Raw genomic sequence first — 25,495 nt, forward strand, 5'->3', positions numbered from 1 at the left:
TACTAACAATTGCCCTTAAAGGGACGCCTAGATGTTGTTGATCTGTAAGAAAGAAGTGGTGGGGAGGAGAAGAGGACATCGGCCACAGAATTCTGAGTTCGTTTTTTTGTTGTACTCTGTTACGGCAGGAAAGAGTTCTCTAAGCAGCACCTTTCCAAATGTGTCTATAGCACAGAAGAGACGTTGCGGGTCTGTCTCTGCTTTGTCGTTATTTTCATGGCAAGTGCTCATCTGAGCTTTAATCTATGCCCCCCCCCTCGTCAAACTTTCACAAAAAACACTCGTCTAGCCAAAACCACTATCAATAGTTTCCCACACTCTATCTGTGCCTAAACCTAAATGTAGATTCCATAAACAAGCTTCTTTCTTAGAACTGCACGCCTGTGGAAGTCTCTTCCATTTGCCTGCTTTCCAGCTGACTACAATCTGATTGTCTTCAAGTCCAGCATAAACAAGTTCTAAGTATCCAATTTACAAAACTCCCACTACTTATGTTTACTATGCGATAATCACATTGACTAATGTATACATAACACTTATACATACACTTATCCTTGAGTGGCCCTCGGGCCTTGATAAGTGGTGATTTTTGTGTAAAAAAGAAAAAAAAAAAGTACTCCATAGAACACATTTGGTTCTAATACAGATAGAGGACTACGTTAAGAATAAATAACCTTCTGGAGCGATTAGAATGGTCCATTTTTACAACAAATTTGAAGAAAATATTCGATGCAAGGCATCCATTTCAGGTTTGGGGTGAAAGTTAGTCCCAGAAACATGTTGAAGTAGGAGGCTTCCTCAAGACTGGAACCAGAATGTTTTTTCCATATAGTCACCACCATTCTCAATGCTCTTTCGCTCCCAATGAACGATGGTTGGGCATGGCTGTTCACAGCGCACTTTGTCTTTACTTTTGGAACGATCCTCGTATGATTCAATCAACGTTTGTTTCCGTAAGGTTTCTCCCTATATAATCAAATCACATAAAATGCATGTCACAATATTTTTGAAGTTTGCGAGTTACGTTTGAAGAAATAAAAATCATCTAATTATTATTATTGTTATTATTATTATTATAATAAATAATAATAATTTAATAATTGATTATATATATATATATATATATATATATATATATATATATATTAAGTAATGTGATTTATAATTTAAAAGTTTTAAAAATTTTTAAATTTAACAATCAAAATTTAATTAAATTAAAAATCAGTTTCATAAGAAGGAACAACAAAGTCAATTATCTGTACGATCGTTTCGGAAATCCGTACTTTTTATTTGTGGTATACATGAAGTCACGTAGAATAATTATACATAGTTTTTTTGGTAAGCACGGTCTCCTCATCAGCAAATTTAGGAGGATTTCTATTGAATTGAAAAGACACCAAAAATAAACCTAGCATTAAAAGTAAGGCAGATGAATCTGAAAAATTGAAGTAAAAGGTTTGGATATAAAATTTATAAGAAAATTAATAAGAAAATTTGTATAGGTTAGAGATAGAAATGAGTAGAAAAAATATATATATTTTTGAATTTACATAATAAATTTGATTTAAAAATATATAGATATATAATTACCTTTTGGTTTTTCTTTTTTTGAAATCAGGAACTGTATTTAAAGTAGTCATTTAGATGTTTGCTATAGCTTTTTATTTTATTGAATGATGAATTTTAAAAGGGCGACGCTCGTGCAGTAAATTGTTTCCGTTAGCGTATTTTGATTTAGAGACGCTACAGTTAATATCTATAGAGAGAGAGTTTTTTTTTTTTTTTTTTTTTATATATATTAGTGATGGGACGATTCAATATTTTTCCCGATTCTGATACAATTACCGATTCTGTGCTAAATTCACGATTCCAATTCCCGATTCCAATACAATTACCGATTCCGATTCTTAATAAATCTTTAATTATTTAACTATGCAGTTATTATTTCCCTTATAAAAACACACGCTAAATATGCAGATATTTTCCTAAACGTGAAAAATTACACTTGTGGATGATTATCTATCGATTTTAGTTTTACTGGTATTTTAAAATCAATAAATATTTATTATTTCATTATTATTACCAGCAATCGAAGATTTTAGTTTAAACAAAAACGAATAAAAAAAGACAATTAAAAGAATCGCTTTGGCATCGGAAAATAGACATCAATTTTACCGATTCCGATATCCCCAAATCTTTCGATTTTTCCGCTTCCTGATCCAATTAATCGTCCAATACTAATATATATATATATATATATATATATATATATATATATATATATAATTTTTAAAATATAATTATCCACTGACACGTGTTTCGTCGTTTACGATTCATCAGAGTGGCTGAATCTAGCGAGATTTGAAATCAGGACCCCATGATAAGAAGCCTAATGGGGTCCTGATTTCAAATCTCGCTAGATTCAGCCACTCTGATGAGTCGTAGACGACGAAACACGTGTCAGTGGATAATTATATTTTAAAAATAATATATATATGCCGCTCCCCATTTAGGGGGTACCAAATTGGTCAAAGGGAAAATTATTCCCAACTTGCATTTAGGTAAAAATGCACTTTCGTATAAATAATTGAATTCGTTCAATGAGTATCGCTAACAAAAACAAATAAAAACATATATATATATATATATATATATATATATATATATAACTACTTAATTGACTCACATAAAATTAATATACAAAATTATAGATTTATGCGTAAACTTTAAGTATTTACATCAAAAGTGCTCAATACGTAGGTAGAGCTAGTTAGTAATTTATAAAATATATATGGCGATTAAGCTACACTGAATATTCCGCGTTTCATCCACTCTAGGACTCTTCAGGCTTATGCGCATAAGCCTGAAGAGTCCTATATATATTTTATAAATTATTATATATATTTTATAAATATATATATATATATATATATATATATATATATATATATATATATATATATATACTATTTATTTGCTTTGCATTAGCATTTATATGCCACTACACATTCATGGGTATGTTTCAGTCAGCCTATATAAGTAACTAGAGACTTCTTCAGGCAGTATTGCTAATACAAAAGTGAAGCCAATCATATTGATATATGAACTTAAAAGTTTTAATCTATGTAAAATTTTAAATTTTATAGTTTTGTTATTTTATTTTCATTAGTAATAATTTTATTGTTTTATTATTATTATTATTATTATTATTATTATTATTATTATTATTATTATTATTATTATTATTACTTCTTTTTCTTTTTTCTTTCTTTATTCCTCTCTTTTTTTCCTCTAGGTTTTTTTTCCTCTCTACTTCCATTCTTTTATTCTATTCTTTTTTTTTCGTCTTCTTCCTTTTCAAATATATTAAATGCCCTTAGCTTGTTTTATTCTGAGTATCACGTGATGTTACCTGCTGATTGATCTGTGCTGGAAACTTCTGCAAAATTTCTATTACGAAATTCAATTCTATATAAGCAATATCTTCTGAAGAGGTCTGGTTGGTTGGTTGGTTGGTTGTTTTTGTTTTACGGCATATCAACCCTTTCTGGGTTATTTATAATGCCAAATCCAAAGATTTTGAAGAAAAATTTTTTTAATAGAATATATTTGTTGTTTTCACGTCGGTTTCTATTTAACCCATAGTTGGGACCCTAACAGGTACTACCACTCCGGGTCAGAGTGGACCTGGAGCAATGGTAATTAAAGGGTGGCTCCACACTCCCCAAAACTCACAAGCTGGGGCCTCACCACTGGATATAGTTTAAGGTCATATCCAGGATCACCATTGAGGGACTTTTATCCTCTGCAGGGGGGCAGTCGGCGTATTCTAATGCCCCACCGACAGGGCCCCTGAAGAGATCTCGAGTTACTTGTAACTGGCTGACCGAAACATACTCATAATTATGTAGCGACACATAAATGCTTATGTAAAACAAATGAAAAGCATGTCTTGCCCTACTTTGGTGTTGATCACTCTTGGATTAAACTCATTAAAATTTCATTGGTTGCTTCACTGAAAAATATTAACCTGGAATTTATATATATATACTAGACTATCCGTGACCCATTGGGTCAGTATGTAATATTAGCTATGGAATTAATGTATGAGCGTGACACTTGTGACATAAAGAAAATAGTTTTATTTGTTTTTTTTTGTGACAGACCAGAAACATTTCTAATAATGTATATTAAAATGAAAAAAGAATATAGATGGATTTCTATGAGTCGTTCTGTTTATAATTGTTTATTAAAAAAAAAACTTACAGCCATTGAATTATAAGTGGTTTGCCATACTTGTAGGTAAATGTGCACTGAACAGATACTATAATACTAAAAGTTAAATTAAAATTTTGATACATCTTTTAATTTAAACGCGAAAAAAAAAAACACAATTGGGACGCTGAAAACGTACACATTAAAAAAAAAACAAGTTTTATTGTCGCGTTGATTATTTATTTGTAACGCAAATTTAAAAAACATATTTTCGGGGTTATTTATGTTGGTAGTGTAGAAGAAAATGTATGAATGTCTTTTTTTAAGAAAAATCTATTAAAAATGGAGAATAAATTAAATAAAAAAAAAAAGGAAGGTGGTGGGTAAATCAACGTTGTAAAATGCTCTTATGGTTGTCAATGGGTTAAAGTAGATTTATTTGTAAGAAAATTGCGTTAAAAATAACTTAATCGTTATACGGAAATGAACGATGTAAAAAAAATGCAGAAAGTATTAACAATTGTTTATTTGGATAATTTAAACGCGAAAAAAAAAACATTGGGACGCTGAAAACGTACACAGTAAAACAATACGCTTTATTGACGCATTGATCATTTGTTTATGTATGCATGCGCAATCGGAAGTCGTAAACCAGATGTTGGGTTACAACACCCGTTACAAGTTCATTTGAGTTTTATAACATATATATATATAATATATATATATTATATATATATAATATATATATATTATATATATATTATATATATGTGTGTGTGTGTGCTTTTTATTTGTTTTTACATAAGGATTAATATTTCGCTACACATTAAATGCCTATGTAAAAACAAATAAAAAGTATATCTTGCCCTACTTCAGTATTGAGCACTCTTGTATTAACCTCGTTAAACTTCATTGGTTACTTTACCTCTGGAAAATATTGACTTTATATATATATATTCAAAATACAATTTTTTCCAAGTTCAGACCAGATTAGATGTAGACATATAGAGAGACATGCACGCATATATATACATATATATGCATTGATGTATGTGTGGTGTATATATATATATATATATATATATATATATATATATATATATATATATATATATATATATATGAGCAAACAGTTAATGAAATATGTTAAAAAACTTTGAAATGAGTTAAAAACATATTTAATCTGAAAAGGAAACACTAGATAAATGGATACTCCTTAATCCGCGGAGTTTCGAAGAAATACTCTCCTTCTCATCAGAGGGTAGGAATTAGCAAAATGCAGGATCGGATTTTGCATACAGAAGTATTTGATGAAACAACAAATAAGTCAAAGATCTTACTTGAAAACAAAATAAGTTAAGCAGAGGGAATATGGTAAATAAAAAGGTGATTATACATTAATGGATAGTCTGGTGAGAAGGAGAGTATTTCTTCGAAACTCCGCGGATTAAGGACTATCCATTTATCTAGTGTTTCCTTTTCAGATTAAATATGTTTTTAACTCATTTCAAAGTACTTTTTAACATATTTCATTAATTATTTGCTCATATTATAAGCTCTATTTCCTATTTGGTATTATCGAGCTTTTATATCTGGCTGAGATAATTTTATAAATATTAATTCTTTAATATTTATAATTTACTTTAATTTTACCATCTTGGATCATTTTGGTAAATTCAATTGTAATTTTCATTTATATATATATATATATATATATATATATATATATATATATATATATATATATATATATATATATATATATATATATATATATATAATTTGATGCACATGATTTTGCTAATAGCAACAGCTGCGCAGCCAACACATTCTTGTGAACACATTTGATATATTTGGGTTATTATGTCATATGTTTATGCAAATATGGATCAGTCTGACGCAAGAGCAAATGACCATCTATCATCATGAACTATAAATCCATTCCTATTTGTCTATTTCAATTTTCACAGCATTTTAATCATATCTTCGTAAAGCTAAGTATGTTTATATATTTATATATGTATACACAGAAGGTTCACTAACAATTCAATTAACCGATAGTCATGAATTGTGAAACACTGGTGGTAGGTAAGACAGACCCAAATGTGGGCTATATTTATATTTAGTGTAAGTCAATTTTATGGAAACGGATTAAAAAAGAGGGTGGAAACCCTTCATAAAAAATGGAGACACCTTTGATATTTTGTGAAATTTTTACGATAGCTATTAGACATCAATTAATGAATACCCAAATTTCAGTTTCTTTGGAGCATTTTAAAGGGTTTTAGAGGTCACGTGACATAAAGAAAACAATATCTATCTATCCAATATATATATAAATATATATATATATATATATATATATATATATATATATATATATATATATATATATATATATATATATATATATATATTGGTATATGAACGATTACCGAATTCTCGGTCCTGGATATGACCTTCAACTATATCCGATGGTGAGGCACCAGCTTGCGGGCTTTGAGGAGTGTGGAGCCACCCTTTACTCGCCATTGCTCCCAGGTCCATTCTGACTCGGAGTGGTAGTACTTGTTAGGGTCCCAACTATGGGTTAAATAGAAACAGACTTGAAAACAACAAATATTCTATTAAAAAAAATTTCTTCAAAATAACTGGATTTGGCATTAAATAACCTGAAAAGGGTTGATATGCCGTAAAACAAAAAACGACCAACCAACTAACTGAATTCTCAATCATATAAACATAATAAAATTCGGAATATTATAAATAAGATTAAGATTATATATATATATGTATAAAGTAAGAATGTGTGTATGAGGACACTTCTCAACCTATATACTCAACAAATTTTGGATCTACAGACTTGGAATTTGGTATATAGAATATTCAGACATGTGGAAAACTTTCTAATTAGTTTTCATCTGGAAAAAAGGGCTGCTTAAGGGGTCAAAATTGAAAATTTTGTACTTGGTTTCATCGGATTTTTATCTGTTTTAACCTGCTTCATGATTGTGCATGCGTGAATCATTTGCATAACAGATTACTTAGGTTTGAAAACACGATTTAAAGACTGAGGCAAGTTGGCCTAATGGGCATCGTACTTGACTCACTGTCTTTAGGTTTTGGTTTCGATCTCAACCCGAGTATTATTTTTTGTTTTTAGGAATTTAACGTTGTGTTTAACACCAGGTAACGCTGGGTACATTTTCTTGTAGGCAATAAAAACAAAAGCTGGATATGCAGAGACCCGACAGTTTATTTGGAGTTTTCATCCACTTCCAATTGTAAAAATACGTTTGAAAAATCAAAAAGGTCGTCAGGTACTCGCAGAAGATATTGGTGTGCACCTGGTGCATTATTTAGTCATATGGAATAATCAGCACAAATTCGTACTTTGCCATTTGCTTTCCTAACTACAACAATATAAGCCGCCCATCATGAGAAGTTTGTTTGTTCTGGCACTCCAGCTATCTGGGGTCAATTTAGTTCGTTTTCAACTACGTTGATAACTGAATAAGAGACACGATGTTCTAAATAGTGAATTTGATTTTCGTACAACATCCCAGATCCTCTCGAAAAAGATCGCTGAACTTAGAATTAAGCGTCTGAGTAAAGTATTCTTCAATGTCCTGAGTTAACTTGAGGGAAAATATATTGAAAAAAAATTTCAATGGGACAGTAAAAAGATCAAGTTCTTCAATCCAGTCTAAACTGATCAGATTTAGATCTACATCTGACACATAGAATGTTCAAGTGAATTGTTTATTCTGAAAAGAAACAAAACCATTTAGTTTACCAATGAGGCGAATATCACTTCCAGGTGCACTCTAACCTATATCTTAGTAGATCAGTTTTGACATATTTTGTATAAAGAGAGATAACTCAGTATATATTCGAACGAACACTAACTGAATATTAGCATTATTTCTGACATAAACAAAATGACAATATAAGGACTAAAGTTATAGTATTATATTGGAAGATGGGTCATAGGTCATCTACCCCCCTCCTGCCACTTTTCTCTGGTTTCATGAATGATGTTATCATTTTGTGATGTCACATAATATGCACGGTTATTCATTTTGTGTCAATGGATGATGTCACTAGTCAATGACGTCACAAATTATGATATAATTCTTTTGTGACGTCATACGTTGCGCACGGCGACAAGCAAGATAACAAACAAATAAGCTCCACAGAGATTTAGTGGTATATAGATAGAGGGTTTTAAGTATTCTTTTCATAATATTTCCCTTTTCATTTAAATTTTCCTTTCTGACTTGGTTAATAAACCTATTTGTTTATTTGGCGACCACGCAGATCTATGCATATCAATCTACTCGAGCGTGGACTAAGTAAAAGTCACGTGACCTGCTGACGTCACAGAATAAAGTATAATAGCAATAAACGACTGTGACGGTTTTCAATTTTCAAAGAAATTGCCGAGGGATTTATAAAAATGGTAAAAAAATGACTGCATTTTCTTTTCCAAAAGATAAAGAATTGTTTTATATTTGCACACGTGCATTTAAATGGGAGTATCTTTTTGCTGGGAAAACACTGTAGTGCAGTTTTATTAATTTTTTTAAAGTGTATTTAATAATTAATTTTTAAATGCACCCGTTTTTAAACATTTGTTTTTATCTGAGATTGTTTTTTACACTAATTTCTTTTTTTTTTTTTTTTTTTTTTTTTTTGATAACAGCTGACGTTTATTTCCTACGAAGTGTCATGACGTAGACACCAAGCAATAGCTCATGTACATTAATACACGTGATCACCAAATGCAATCCCGTTTGGACCAGTTTTATAAATCCCTCGGCAATTTCTTGGAGAATTGAAACAGAAAATAACTGTCCTCCCCAATAGTCATCTATCTCCTAACGTGGCCATTGGACTTTATTCTGTGACGTCAGCAGGTAAAGCGGCTTCAGTGAAGCGGCCTTTTAATTACGTAGGCCAGTATGTCAATATGCGTGACCGCCACTAGGAGTTTTCACACAGGTTAAAATCAAATATTTTTTTTATTTTAGAACAACCTGATTTCCAGTACTCATTACCTCTTTCGATAACGTTTGCAAATTATTTACTATTATTATTATTATTATTATTAGTAGTAGTAGTAGTAGTAGTAGTAGCAGCAGCAGCAGCAGTAGTAGTAGTAGTAGTTATTCACTTGGAGTTTTCACACAGGTTATCATCAAAGATTTCTCTTCAAGAACAACCTGTGGTGTTCCCTGGAGTCTAGGTGACAGTAAGCCTCCCCAGATTTCTGGTACTCTCCACCTCTTTCGATAATCCCTGCAAATGAATGTGCGTTATTGCAACAGCCATTTACCATTAATTTCCTCATAATAGTCGTCTACCTCCTGACTGTATCACATTGGACTCTAATCTGTGGCGTCAGCAGGCCACGTGGTTTTAGTGGAACGGCCTTCTATTTATATAGGCCACGCTCGAGTTGGTTAGTATACGTGGTCGTCGTCTATTTATTTATTTTTTTATTTTATCTATTTTTATTTTTATTTTTATTTATTTATTTTTATTTATTTAATTTTTTTTTTTTTTTCAGATTCAGAGTGATGAGTTCTGAAAAGGGCCATTGGGTGGAGGAACTCTTCCCCCCTGCATTCCAATATTCAGCTGAAAAGAATTTCAGTCTAATGACGGGTGAAAGAAACGAGGGGCGAAACAATCGGCAGAAGCGGGTAATGTTAACGGCAGAAAATATTCGCGATATCTACCAGCGCGTCAGCAGTTTGGCCTTGGCCGAAACGAATACTGTCAGACAAGAAGAGGCAGAAAAAACAAAAACAGGTAATTCAATGCACAGACTGTGTCAATCACTGTTTTTTTTTTTTCTAAAAGTACAGTTTTTTTTTCTTACAAGGGAGTTATCGCTTATCAAGGCATAAAAGGCCACTCGAGGATACGTGTTAGTGCGTGTCAGGTGGTCGCTGAGACAATATCAATAGTGGTGGAAATTGGGTAGAGTTTGATTATTTAAGACGATGACTCAACAGGAATTTGTTTGCGTTGTAGTCAGCTGGGAAGCAGTTTCTTGATATTGTGTTCCACGGATGGGCAGTTCTAGGAAAGAAACTCAGCTTGTGGAATTTTCGTTTAGTTTTTAGTAGGGGAAAATTGTTGACAATGGAGTTATGTAAGAAGTCTCTGTATGCTGCTGCAGAAGCGTTATTTAGATACTGTCAAGACAAAGATACGGATTTTCGTCAATGATGTGGTATTGTGGGATCCTAAACATGGAACCGCTAAAGTAGTTAATTTTGTGTATGTCTTGACAGGGCGTCAAGACATACACAAAATTAACAGTGGCCTCCAACTTGAAGATCTTCCTAAAGCCGTAGAAGATAGAGACCTGTGGAGGGAAAGAATCTATTTAGGCCGGGTAACCTCCCCTATACGATGATGAGTTTTTATGACCTTTTAGTACATGAGTGAAGTATGTCAAAGAATCAGTTGCTAATTGCTGGGGGTGGACTGCTTGCCTTGACACAACATGCAATGAAATCATTTGGAACTGGCTCAGCCTTAAAATCCGAGAGTTTTTGGTTTGTGTTTTTTTTTTTTTTTACTTGGGAGTCGCTACTTATCAAGGGCCGAAGGTCACTCGAGGATAACGGTTAATGAATGTAAGATGCTAGTGTAGTAATCATTTATTGTGTAAATTGGGTGGAATTTGATTATTTATGGGGACGGCTGAACAGGAACTTGTTTACATTAGACTTGAAGGCTACTATATTGTATTCAACCGGGAAGCATGCCAGCGGAACAGTTACAGAACAAAATAGGGGGAAAGCACGGATTACAAGGCTGCCGAAAGTAAAACTTTGGGTCAACTTCTACTTTCCATACTGATTAAGTGCAAGAATAACACTGGCAACTAGTATTTTGAGGATTATGTTTACTTGCAGAAAGTATTCAAGACATTTAGTGGCACCATAGCAGCTCGGCCTTGACTGAAACAAATCTCATAGAAGAATAACAGGTCGAAAACAATGAAAACCATCTTATTGCACCAGCTACTACTTTTATTTTTTACCCAATTTCATATTTGGAGCATTCATTCTTTTTGCCGACTGTTATCCTCATCTTTATAGTTGCTATTGTTGTTTCATCACGTTTCGGCCAACTCATTCTCTGGCCTTCTTCAAGTGATTAACCAATAGAACATTAGTCTGAAATAGTATAGTAAACCAAACTGAGCATTAAAACATAGTGATAGTATAAACAGACAGATACCAACTCTCATTTATTAATATAAGTAATAGCATAGTTTTAGATCCAAAACGACAGATACCAACTCTCCATTATTAATATAAGTAATAACATAGTTTTAGATCCAAACAGACAGATACCAAATCTCCATTATTAATATAAGTAATAATATAGTTTTAGATCCAAACAGACAGATACCAAATCTCCATTATTAATATAAGTAATAATATAGTTTTAGATCCAAACAGACAGATACCAACTCTCCATTATTATTAATATAAGTAATAACATAGTTTTAGATCCAAACAGACAGATACCAAATCTCCATTATTAATATAAGTAATAATATAGTTTTAGATCCAAACAGACAGATACCAAATCTCCATTATTAATATAAGTAATAGCATAGTTTTAGATCCAAAAAGACAGATACCAAATCTCCATTATTAATATAAGTAATAGCATAGTTTTAGATCCAAACAGACAGATACCAAATCTCCATTATTAATATAAGTAATAGCATAGTTTTAGATCCAAACAGACAGATACCAAATCTCGATTATTAATATAAGTAATAGCATAGTTTTAGATCCAAACAGACAGATACCAAATCTCCATTATTAATATAAGTAATAGCATAGTTTTAGATCCAAACAGACAGATACCAAATCTCGATTATTAATATAAGTAATAGCATAGTTTTAGATCCAAACAGACAGATACCAAATCTCCATTATTAATATAAGTAATAGCATAGTTTTAGATCCAAACAGACAGATACCAAATCTCCATTATTAATATAAGTAATAGCATAGTTTTAGATCCAAACAGACAGATACCAAATCTCCATTATTAATATAAGTAATAGCATAGTTTTAGATCCAAACAGACAGATACCAAATCTCCATTATTAATATAAGTTTTAGATCCAAACAGACAGATACCAAATCGCCATCATTAACTAGTGTTGGGACGATTCCAATATTTTTCCCGATTCCGACACAATTACTTACTTGATCCAATACAATTAGCGATTATCTTCTACATTTCCGATTCTGATACAATTACCGATTCCGTTTCTTAGTCTTTTACATTTTTGGTACTTCACAGGAAACGTGGACCCTGCGTAAACAGTGTTTTTATTCAATGATTGCTCCCTTAAAACGTTTTCTTTCACATTCATCATATATATCTCAGACTTTATTTTTAATCACGTGTGTATTTTACTTTATTTTATTTTTTAATTTTTTTTTCTTTGGGTAAATTTGATTCATACTTTTATTTTGTACTTGTTTTTATTTTATTTTTATCTCATTTTAGTTTAAATTTTTTTTTTTTGTTAAATTATTTTTTCATACATATTCAAATAATGCTTTTGCCCCCCCCCCCCCGCCCCACTTTTTTGGGAGCCTCAAATAGAACCTTCAAAATCTTTTGTGATTAAATAAACCAAAGAAAACCTTTTGCCCATGCGCTTTGAGGGAGCAATCATTAAATAAAAACACCGTGTATGCAGGGTCCATGTTCCCCGTGAATGACCCAAATTTTTAAATAAATAGTTTGTTCTTTTTTTGGTGGGTGGGGGCAGATTACTGCAAAACTCATGCAATATATTCATAGGGATATGAATGCCGAGTTTTATAACTGTATCCCTAATAATTACTGCCTTTCATAGTTGTCGTCTCATCACGTTTTTGGCCAACTAATCCTCTGGCTTGCTTGGGTAGGATTGAAATCGCTTTCTTCAAACAATGGCACACCTAGAACCATAAAGACTCAACGCCTTCATTCACTGTGCTACAGGCCCCGCATGGGTGATCAAGGTTGAATTATGAATCCAATTTTATGTTCTTATCTGGTTTTACATTGTTGGGTTTGTACTGAATGATATTTTTTCTTTGTTGTTTTTTTTTGGGGGGGGGACAACAACAACAACAACAACAACAATATCTATGAAGATGATGGTAACAGTCTGCAAGAAGGATGGAGGCACAAATTAGGAAGCCTCATCTCAAAGGATTCTAACAAAATAAAAAACAAAAACAAAAAAAAATCATATTTTGAGTTGACCTTTTGTTTTTTTATAAAGCGAATCAACAGTATCGACAATGGAATTTCTAGTGTGTGTGTGTGTGTGTGTGTGTGTGTACGTACGTGTGTGTGTGTGTGTGTGTGTGTGTGTGTGTGTGTGTGTGTACGTGTGTGTGTAGGGGCTGAGGTTAGAATGTGTGTGCATAGAGAGAAGGTAACTTAAAACGAGAATTTTTTTTATTGTTGTACGCTTTTGTGTTAATATAGGTAGGTGAAATGGATAATAACTAACCATCAGCAGCAGCAGCAGCTTAATTGAAGTATTAGTATTGCAAACTAACATCTTGCTGCTTAACTCCCTATTTAGAATGTCCTTGTGGGTATGGTCCCTAATTCATGGTAACCCTTACATGTCAGTGGTTTGATCAGAGTGAATAAGAGTAAAACATAAAAAATGAAACAAAAAAATTCTCTCTCTCTCTCCCTCTCTCTCTCTCTCTCTCTCTCTCTCTCTCTCTCTATATATATATATATATATATATATATATATATATATATATATATATATATATATATATATACTAGCATGGGCGCCCGGTGTTGTCCGGGTGTTTGGATGTGTATGTTGAGCAAAAAAAAAAAAAGTGGTAGCAAGAAGGCAGGCTCGAACCTGTACCGTAAAGGAGGAAAAAAAAACGGTGTAAAACCTAACGTTTATGCTGTTACGACCACCATCAAACTGGAAGCGACATTTTTTTTAATTAAGGCTAGACAATCTAAAGGAGAGGATAACTTTCAAAAATACCAGCAAAAACAGTGACCCCTCCTGTAAAAAAAGTGCCTAGTTGAAGGGGAAGATATTAATGTTTTTAGCCAATTTTTCGATATTTGTCGTATGAAAGATCGAACTTTAAAACGATACGGATCTTGGTAAAATCCGTCGCCTCTATTGAAAGTTTAAGGCAGACATGCAAACAGACATACATACATACATTTATATATTGGTAACTAAAAATTTTCGACCCAAACTGATGAAAAAGCTTGCCCTATCTCTGAATACCCTTTATGTAAAATTTCAAATATTTAGACCAGAAATTGTCTGAGTAATTTGGAAGAGACCGCAGAGGTCAATTTTTTTTAACTTTGACCCCTATTATGTCCCCTTAAAATTTATTGTTTTGGGCTCAAATCAAGTTATTAAGTTAGATCCATGTTCAAGGAACCTATATCTAAAATTTCAAGTGCATAGACCCAAAATTGTCGGAGGAGTTTGGTAGAGTTCTCAAAGGTCAAATCGTTGAACTTTGACCCCTTAATCGCCAAATTTCTAGCCAAAAACCGATCACATCGACTTTCCCAAATCTCATTAACCTGTATATCAAATTTTGAGTATAGAGTAAAAATTGACAGAGTTATTGCGTAGGGAAATGTACAAAGACACACAGACACACAGATACACAGACACTTTCACTTTTATATATATAAATAGATAGATATCTATAAAAGTGAACGTGTCTGTGTGTCTGTGTACATTTCGCTACGTAATAACTCTGTCAATTTTTTGTCTGTAGACTCGAAATTTGATATACAAGGTACTGAGATTTGGGAAAATCGATGTAATCGGTTTTTGGCCAGAAATTTGGCGATTAAGAGGTCAAAGTTCAACAATTTGACCTTTGAGAACTCTACCAAACTCCTTCGACAATTTTGGGTCTATGCACTTGAAATTTTAGATTACTTCATTTAATCACATAAATTTATATACGAAGATATAATTTCATGAGTACATTTTTCAGTATTTATTTCAACAGTGCTCAAAAGCTAGGTAGTAAGTTATGAAAATATATATGGCAATTAAACTATACAGAATATTCCGCGTTTCATTCTCACGAGAATTCGTCAGGCTTATGCATAAGACTGACGAATTCCCATGAGAATGAAACGCGGAATATTCTGTGTAGCTTAATCATCTTTGCTTAATTTACGACTTTGTTTTTTCTATAATTAATTATAAAGTTTAATTAAAGTACCGTAATATTCCAGTTTTATATTGCAAAAATAATAGATATTTTAAAATTTTCCAAGCTTATAAATAAACTTCTTTCCAGTTAATAAACAACAACAACAACAAAACATGAAGAAACACGTACATTTTCAAGTCTTATAAAATTCTTTGTAGTTAATGAAAAAAAAAAATTATGTGCGGAGTTTGAACCTACAGACCACGTCATGCAAAAAAAAAAAGCGCTATCAACTTACCCACAGGAGAATGTTCATGGCCCGTTGTTCTAACATTGTTGTTAAACGATGGTATGGAAAAATGGCTTTACCGATAATAGATAAATTAAAATAACTGTTTCGATTATCGATTATCAGTAATTATCGGCGGTATTCTGAGGCAAAACTTAACTAAGACTTATACACTAAAGTTCTGTAAATTTTAAAGAAAATCTGTTCAGCCGTTTCAGTGATTATAAGGGATGAACTCACGTACACACACACAAAGATATATATGTAACTAGTAGAAATAATAATAATAATAATAATAATAATAATAATAATAATAATAATAATAATAATAATATAAAGCTGAATGTCTGTATGTGTGTATGTGTGTGTATGTGTGTTTAATTATTATATCAATCAAAGAATCTATTTCATCCTTAACTCATCAGAAGAAATAGCAATTATCAATGCACCAAAAGAAAAGAAAATACATTTGGGCATGATTATAAAATCCGAAAATTGGAGAAGTTGAAATTACCTTATTATTAGCTTACATGACACCATTTTGAACTAAGAACTGTCAGTGTCTAAAGAATTAAAGAATTGTAAGATGGTCAACATCATGAAATCTGGAATATAGACTTTGTCATTTATTTGTTATATGCTCTGTAATCACATTGAGCTTATTAAATTAAGGATTTATATATATATATAAAAAGTGAAATATAATTGATAAAATCATATCTCCACAGACATATATATATCTATAATATAAAGCTGAACGTCTGTGTGTGTGTCTGGTCACGAATAGGCTCCTATATGGTTGACTATTTTAAAAAACTTATTACATATAATGATAGAAGATATATTGAGACACATGAATGGGTATGTTTGATCTGGCAGAACGGTAGTTCATTAAAATTGTGGGGTCTGCGTTCGCGCCTAGTCCACAAAGTATGGAAATAAAAAATTTAAAAATTAAAAAAAAAAAATCGTTTACAAGTGTTTTTGATATAGATGTACATAAGAATACTTTGATAAGTATGTTTTAACTTAAATAGGGATGGTATAATAAAATTATGGGGTCTGCGTTCACGCCTGGCCTCCATGGAATGGAAATAGGTACAAACTTTAATAAAGACTTTTCATATCTATCTGCGTGAGTATACTTGGATAATTATGTTTCAGTTTGAAGAAATATGGTATAATAAAATTATGGGGTGTTCGTTCGCGCCTGATCTCCATAGAATGGAAATATATCACAAAGTTTTACAAGGTTTTTTAGTATAGATCCACAGAATATTGTGGTAAGTGTTTCAGTGTGAACAGGTATGGTATAATAAATTATGGGGTTTATGTATTTTATTTTTACTTTCATCGTATTTTGCTTTGGTTTTGATACCCCCAAATTCGAAGCTATCTCTTTACAACCCTTTCTTTTGATAACCTATCATACTTTCATAAATCAGAGTCCATTTTCTGTAGGCTGTTTTTGAACCCAGTCAACGACGGGTACTTTTGCTAGTAATAATTATAATAATAATAATAATAATTATAAACTAACTCCGGATAACAACAACCATACTAGAAATAAAAATACTTATAACGGACAAAATAAATGCAATTGTAAATACCGCACACTCTGTCCACTTCAAAATAAATGTCTAACCAAAAGCATAGTTTATCAGGCCACAATATTTGTGAAAGAAAACCTGAATAACAAGAAATATTATGTAGGTATGACTTCCTTAGATTTCAAAACTCGATATTATGACCACAAAAGTACATTTAATAATAAAAAACACTGTATGAAAACAACGCTAGCAAACAAATACTGGGAACTCAAGGAAAGCGGACGTTCGCCGGTAGTCGAATGGTAAATAGTAAGACAAGCAAACACATGTAGAGACCTAGACACCCCATGTAGATTATGCCTTCATGAAAAATTTGCTATCCTATACTTTAAAGAACCCCAACATCTATTAAACTGTAGGAGAGAAATAGCGAACAACTATGTTCACAGGATAAAATTTACTCTAGGATAAAGATACAAAATAATTTTAAAACTAACAAAAACAATAGAAAATAAACAAATAATAAAAAAATAAAATAAAATAAATAAACATGCATATACATAAACTATCATGTATATATATATATATATATATATATATATATATATATATATATATATAAACTAACATATAAAAATAATTAACCTAGATTTAAAACAGGTCAAGACACTAGATATCTACGCTAAATAGCACACACAAAGGAACAAGTCAACCAGAGGTCAAATGGGCCTTTATTCCTGTAAGTGCCTGCTCATTGATTGATTAGAAAGGGCGCGGTGGATACTAAAAAGCTGATTGGCTAACTAAAAACTCAATAGAAGGTGCTTATATAATGACGCGAGACAACCACAAAATTCTCACATAAGCCTGAAGAATCCTAGAGTGGATTAAGTGCGGAATATTCAGTGTGGCTCAATCGCCATATATATTTTATAACTTACTAACTAGCTCTACCTACGTATTGAGCACTGTTGAAATAAATACTTAAAGTTTACGCATAAATTTATACTTTCGTATATTAATTTTATGTGAGTAAATGAAGTCCCGTGTCGCGGGGTTCGAATCGTTCGACTGGTAGTAATCATGACACCCTGCACTGAAGAATCCCGAAAGGATGAAACACTAGTGTCTGTAGGTATTTAATTATTATAGTAAAAAAATAATTATGACAGCCCCTTTAAGAAATACGTTTCTTATCGTTGAGCACTTTCTGTTGAATTAAAAAGTCGGTCAATTTAGCTCTTATGCGTAGATCATCGTATAACGATTTGATCACTGTCTGTCTGACGTAATGAACATTTAAATTAAAATGTTTAAAATTCAACGCTATTTCACATGATTAATGGTAGCCGAATGGATACGGCCTCCGCTAATCGAGCCAGAGATGTCTCGTGTCGCGGGGTTCGAATTGTTCGACTGGTAGTAATCATGACACCCTGCACTGAAGAATCCCGAAAGGATGAAACACTAGTGTCTGTAGGTATTTAATTATTATAGTAAAAAAATAATTATATATATATATATATATATATATATATATATATATATTGCATAAGCATCTATCATCGATATATGTCAATACACGTCCATGAGCATGTTTCCGGTCAAGAAGTGCGGTGTGTAATTACGTAAATGCCTTTGTAAAACAAATAAAATACTTGTTAGTATATATTGGCCAACTTCGGTATTGAGCACTCTAGCATTAACTTTGTTAAAATTTCATTGGTTGCTTCATCTCTGGAATATATATACACACCCGGATATAAGAAACACGGATATAAGTGTAATCCAGATATAAAAGAGCTGTAACCTCCCCGTCTATATATATATATATATATATATATATATATGCACAATCACACACACATGAGTATCAAGGGAGGTAAATCAGTACATATACAAACGAACATTAGCTGACTGAATATTAGTATTGTTTGTGACGTAAATAAGATAACAATTGGATAACAATGACATTTGAGACGTCATAGAAACATACGCATATATAATAATGTTTTTCTTTTCATTTAAACTTGGAACGAGATTATTAAGGTTTTTTTTTTCATTTTTAGATTTGAAAATTAATAAAAAGAACTTCTTAATCAGAAATCGAAACATATTACAAATCCAAAAAACTTAATATATAAGGGGAATATATATATATTACTATATATATATATATATATATATATATATATATATATATATATATATATATATATATATATATTCATGACTTCCTGCTGTTTAAACACTATGGCTTGTCTAATGTCTGCGCCCGAAGTGAGTGTTTATTAGTTCTTAATTACCTTCATTCTCATGGCAATTGTTTGGTGGCCCGGAAGTAGAGGTTTAGCAAATGGGAGTCAAAGATGGCTTTGTGAGTAGCTTCAAATCTCCTGACTGGCAGGAATTGTCACCCCTACACTGATGATTGCGTAAGCATGAAACACTAGTGTCTGTAGGTATAAAAGAATAATTATTTTTTAATTATATGTGTGTGTGTGTGTGTGTGTGTGTGTGTGTGTGTGTGTGTGTGTGTGTGTGTGTGTGTGTTGCACGTTGCACTAGTGTGGAAGGAACAACTTTTTTGGTTTTCCGTTAGAGTGGAGAGTTCATGGCAGTGGCAAACAAATGCAATTTCAAGACCGAATTGAAAATGTCACAACAATAAATGCATTGTTTTTTTTGTTTGCTTTTTTTTGTTTTTTTTAATAGATGTAAGAAAATTATAATAACACAAAATGCGGTTTTTTTAAAACACAAATTAGAGATTGTTTTATTTATTTTGTATTTTTTTGTAACAAAGCCAAAATTCTGAAATTTTTGAATGCGTGTTTTTTGTTAGGAAAGTTTTGGTTACACATTGAATTAAAATAAATATAAGAAACTTATAAACAAAAAATAGGGTTTTCTGCCCTTGATCTATGCTTGTTTGCCCCTACTATGCACTCTCCAAATGTCCCAACCAAAACAAAAAAACGTTGTGTCTTCGCACTTGGAACACTTCTATTAGTAATTTTTAATCAAATGTAATTTTTGCAATTCGTATATAATATATATATATATATATATATATATATATATATATATATATATATAGCCAGTAGAGTTTAGTTTCCTAGAAGTACATCCAATGAAACAACATGTGTCTACCAAAATAGTGCTCAGTGAGTGAACAGAGCAGGTATATTAATTTTATTTATACAAACATTAATGGCTACATATGTGCATACATGTTTCTGTAATCACCCACGTTGGGGGATTACGTCTTCAGGCCAAGAATTACCGACTTGGCCTGAAGACGTAATCCCCCAACGTGGGTGATTACAGAAACATGTATGCACATATGTAGCCATTAATGTTTGTATAAATAAAATTAATATATCTATATATATAATAAATTCCACAGCCAAACAACGTCGCAGCCCATAAGAGCAAAAATAAAAATCATATATATATTATAAAAATTACAAAAATTACATTTGATTAAAAATTACTAATAGAAGTGTTCCGAGTGCGAAGGTACATCATTTTTGGTTTTGGTTGGGACATATAGGTAACTTGGACATTGGTAAAACTTTGTATTTTGATTTGAGACCAAAATAATAAATGTTAAGGGGTCAACATTGGAGTCAAAGTTTTTTAAAAAATTGACCTTTGCGGTCTTTACGAAATTACTCAGACAAATTTTGGGTCCTGGATATGACCTTAAACTATATCCAATGGTGAGCCCCCAGCTTGCGGGCTTTGGGGAATGTGGAGCCACCCTTTAATTGCCATTGCTCCCAGGTCCACTCTGACCCGGAGTGGTAGTACCTGTTAGGGTCCCAACTATGGGTTAAATAGAAACCGACGTGAAAACAACAAATATATTCTATTAAAAAATTTTTCTTCAAAATCTTTGGATTCGGCATTAAATAACCTGAAAAGGGTTGATATGCCGTAAAACAAAAACAACCAACCAACCATCAGACAAATTTTAGTCTAAACATTTGAAATCTTATGTAAAGTGTATTCACACGTAGAGCAAGTTATGAACAGTACATAGAGTCCAAGCAAAGTCGGGCTTTACTGCTAGTATATATTAACACTACATTTAATATCAGGCAATGTTGGATACATTTGCTAGTATATATATATATAAATCTGTAGTAATAAACAGTGATAAGTAGTAAGATTGTACTTCTAAAAACAAAATTCAGAATTCATACAAAAATTGTCCGCAAGGTTTAGTGGCATGCTGGATAGAGTACTTGGTATAATTTAGTTGTAAGTTACACTCTTCTGGAGGTTGAAGTTTCAATTATCAGTGCGGGTGACACTCAAAATAAAATTGCTAATTACTTAGGACTTTTACCCATTCTATAGCTGACGGAACGTCAGCAAACTACCCCCATGGATTGAATAAAGTGTTGCATTCGAAATTCTGTCCAGATTCCAAAGCTCGACAAAAAGATTCCTGAGTTTGACAAGATGCACCTGAAGAAGGTTGGAGTTACGTCAACCATAACGTTGTAGAAATAACACTCAAGATGAAGAAAAATAGGCGAAATAATACGAATTATCAGTCCTCACCTAAAAATTCAGAAACGTAATACATGTGGTTTTGCTAAGTGTATTTATTTGTTCGCTAAACATCAAAGTTCACATCAGCAGCAGCTAACTTGAAGTATTAACGTTTTAAGAAACAAGATGACATGACAAGATGACAAGTTAATTTATTTTTATTTCGGACTATTATTCTCATCTTTATTAGTTGTTTTTTTTTTTTTTATCTTTTATTGGTTTTGTTTATTCACAACGTTTCGGCCAACTATTCCTCCGGCCTTCGTCAGGTGGTAACCGCGACGGATAGGAACTTTCGAATCTCCTAACTGCATTCTCAGCCATCACTGCCATCCGTAGTTGTTGTCGTCTCACCACATTTTGGCCAATTAACCTCTGGCACGCTTTGGGTGGGATTGAAACCGCTATCTTCAGACAATGTTCATCTGTGATGGCTGAGAATGCAGTTAGGAGATTCGAAAGTTCCTATCCGTCGCGGTTACCACCTGACGAAGGCCAAAGGAATAGTTGGCCAAAACGTTGTGAATAAACAAAACCAATAAAAGATAAAAAAAAAAAAAAAAACAAGAACAACTAATAAAGATGAGAATAATAGTCCGAAATAAAAATAAATTAATATATAATGCTCATCTCAAAAATGAATTCCAATTAAGGAATAATATATATATATATATAAGATGACAAGTGTTTATTTTATTTTTTTTTTCAATTGATTTTAATTATAGAAGTTGTAGGTTAGTTTTGGATGGTAGGAAAAACGTATGGCGTGATTTTTTGACAGCATGGACACTCTAGTTTTCCGCTTAAATACCAACAATATGAGCTAAATAAAATTATACACGGGTTGAGTCAAGTCACTGGAACAGAATTTGTTTCCAATAATTATGCCTCAACATAGATAAAAAAAAAAAAAAGAAAAAGAACCTTTCTTTAATAATAACAATGAGAAAAAGAAATAAACTCAAGAATGTTGACTAATGTATGCATACGAGAATGTAATATGATATATTAGAATTATTAGAATAACGAAATAAGCTTTAATAGATGTATTATTCTTGTTTTATAAAAAATGGAGGTTAACTTGTTTAGTTTATGTTTTGTTATTTATGTAGAGTGACAATTACAGGGGAATTTTCTCGAAATATTATATTATACAAAACTTCCATCAGACCACACTAACGCAAGTAAGAACACGATGCCATGTTAAAAGTATTTAAAAAATAAAACTGTAGTGCCAAGATCAAAGTGTAGTATACACAAACACACAGACAACTGTTTTTTAAATTGTAAATATGGTTTTGATTCTTAAACGCTGGGGATTTATTAGTTAGTTTAAGATCCATAGAGTGAATGAGGTATTTTGGTAAATGTTGCCAGTCAAGAGTAAGACTCCAAAGTCTACATTTATTACTTTTTAATCACTTTAGTCATAAAGACCCTGAACCCTTCCCCTCCCCAATTTCTTGTAGGGCCTTGTGCCTAATTTTGTTGTTTGAAAATGTTTTGTTTTTTTACTTAATTGTATTTACAAAATTTTAAAAGCAATAAAATATATAAACAAGATCAAAGTGTATAGTGGAAGGGAGGAGGCCCCATTGCTGGCTGTGCACACAACAAGGGCATATGGCGAAGGACTGTCCGAAGAGGAATGGAGGGAAGAAGCCCACAAAAGCGGCGGGAACAAGCGTGACAACAAACCAAGCCGCTGCTCCCGCGCCGGCCGCAAATCCTCCAGAGGCACCGACAGGCTGGGTGACGGTCGTAAAGAAAGGCAAGATCAACAAACAGCCATCCTTGCAGACAGTCACCCAAGACCAAGAACAACCGAAGAGCGAGACGGAGAAAATGGACACACAGACACCCTCCTCCTCAAACAAGAGGAAACTACCAGAATCTGAGGAGGAGGCCGCGTCAGAGGCAGAGGAAGAGACAACAACAGTCTCTATGGCCCTGAGCGCAACAGAGATCAGGAGGGCCAGGAGGAGGAAAAGCCGCAAGACACGCGCAAACCCTCCTACCCCCACTGAGACTGAGAAGGACTCCCTCGCAACAACAACACAGGATGAGCCCCCTGTGATCCCAACACCCCAGCAACCCGAACAACCTTCCCCCTCTCCTATAAAGGCCCCAAGAAACTCTTCCCGCCCCTCATCCCGTGACAGGAGCCAAAAAGAAGAAAACGAGCAGGCTACCCCCTCCCCAAGCGCTCAGCCTCCCCATCAACCAAAAGAGGTCCCCTCCCCCACTCCCAAAGTCCGCACTGAACGGACCAAAAAGCTTCCCTTCCTGCCAGGAAGCAGGATTTGTGAAACAGACCCTCTCCAACCGGCTCCGGACCTTAAAGGACAACAGAAGGTCCGGTACAATAAACTTAAAAACTTTGAAAAAGTCGGTGGAGACCTAGTAACAGACCCCACTAAATTCAAGGACGCTCCCTTGTTGACCACTTTCGTTAGGGTCGACAAGGACGCTAGGACTGGAGGAATGTGGGCAATGATTAAGGCAGCGAAGAATGCGATCCCAGGCCAGCAGCTGGTGGATAGGGACCATCCTTCACTGACCAACATTTTCTTTAAATGTGAGGGTAGAATCCCCATGTATGTACACCCATCGCTATACAGGGCACTCAAACTAACCTTCCCCCTGGACGTGGGGGGCGTGGCCAAGGATGGATCACCTTCATCGGATTTACTTACCGGCAGCCTTGGCCAGGCCTGCCATGTCCTCACTGCCCAGGATTTAAGACCCGTCTGTGACAGTGCTTGAGGTAAGTGATCATGTCTTTGAACTTGGCTACATTGAATGTGAGGGGCATCAGGTGTCGAAGCAAGGCCTCGCGCGTTGTGAGAGACTTGGTGTCCCTCAAGGTAGATATTGCCGCTATCCAGGAGACCCACTTTGTTTGTGACGGGGATTGTCAGGTGCTGGTAAACGATTACGATGTCTACTCAGCATATGGCAATACCTATAGTCGTGGAATCTCCTTGCTAGTGAGTCGCACCCTGTCAGCGTCGGTGAATGTTGTTCACGCAGGCGAGGACGGGCGGGCGCTTGTTGTTGATGTTGCTGTTAATTGTAGTGTTTTTCGGATTGTTGCTGTTTATGCTCCCAATGCTGCTGTAGAGAGGGCAACCTTTTTCGACGGTTGGAGGGCTTCTTAGTGGATCCGGAACGGTTAGTTTTAATGGGGGATTGGAATGCAATCCTTGATCCCAAAATAGATAAGGTCGGGGGGACTAGCGGGTCGGCGTGGTGTGACAGCAGTCTGTCTGACCTGATGGCCTCGTGCGATCTCGTCGACAGATTTCGTCTGGATCATCCGGGGCGGGAGATGTGGACGTGGCATCCTGTAGTGCCTTCCCATCCAAGCACTTACTTGGATCGGATGTTAGTTAGAAGAGGTGATGTAGACTTCCTATCTTGCCCCACGTTCCACTTGCTAGGACACTCGGACCATAAACTTGTTATGGCCCGTTTGAGCTTAAGTGCTAGGCCTAAACTGGCCGGATACTGGAAGTTCAACAGCACCTTGTTGGAGCTGGAGGACTACCGGTTGAAGGTCACTGAGCTAATTCAGCGGGCTTTAGTGGGGGCGGTTACAGGGAGTAAGTGGTGGGTTAGTCTTAAGGCCAAAATTAGGCGCT

General features: G+C 33.6%; 1 protein-coding gene across 6 annotated transcripts in view; it reads left to right on the forward strand.

Moving 5' to 3' along the window:
* Positions 1 to 25,495, forward strand: part of LOC145263189 (uncharacterized) — a 281,188-nt gene that overhangs the window by 209,632 nt on the left and 46,061 nt on the right. For 5 of the 6 annotated variants that reach the window (XM_080120250.1, XM_080120252.1, XM_080120247.1 and 2 more), the window contains exon 3: positions 9,788 to 10,032. In XM_080120250.1, the coding sequence (XP_079976376.1) occupies positions 9,798 to 10,032 (235 nt within the window). In that variant the 5' untranslated portion in view covers positions 9,788 to 9,797. Of the gene's footprint in view, positions 1 to 8,421; positions 9,684 to 9,787; positions 10,033 to 25,495 lie in introns of those variants that run through there. The other variant, XM_080120248.1, reaches the window with a different exon arrangement.

This window comes from Euprymna scolopes, chromosome 38 (genome assembly GCF_053919585.1).
Source record: "Euprymna scolopes isolate OS-2025 chromosome 38, ASM5391958v1, whole genome shotgun sequence".
Taxonomy (NCBI): Eukaryota; Metazoa; Mollusca; class Cephalopoda; order Sepiida; family Sepiolidae; genus Euprymna; species Euprymna scolopes.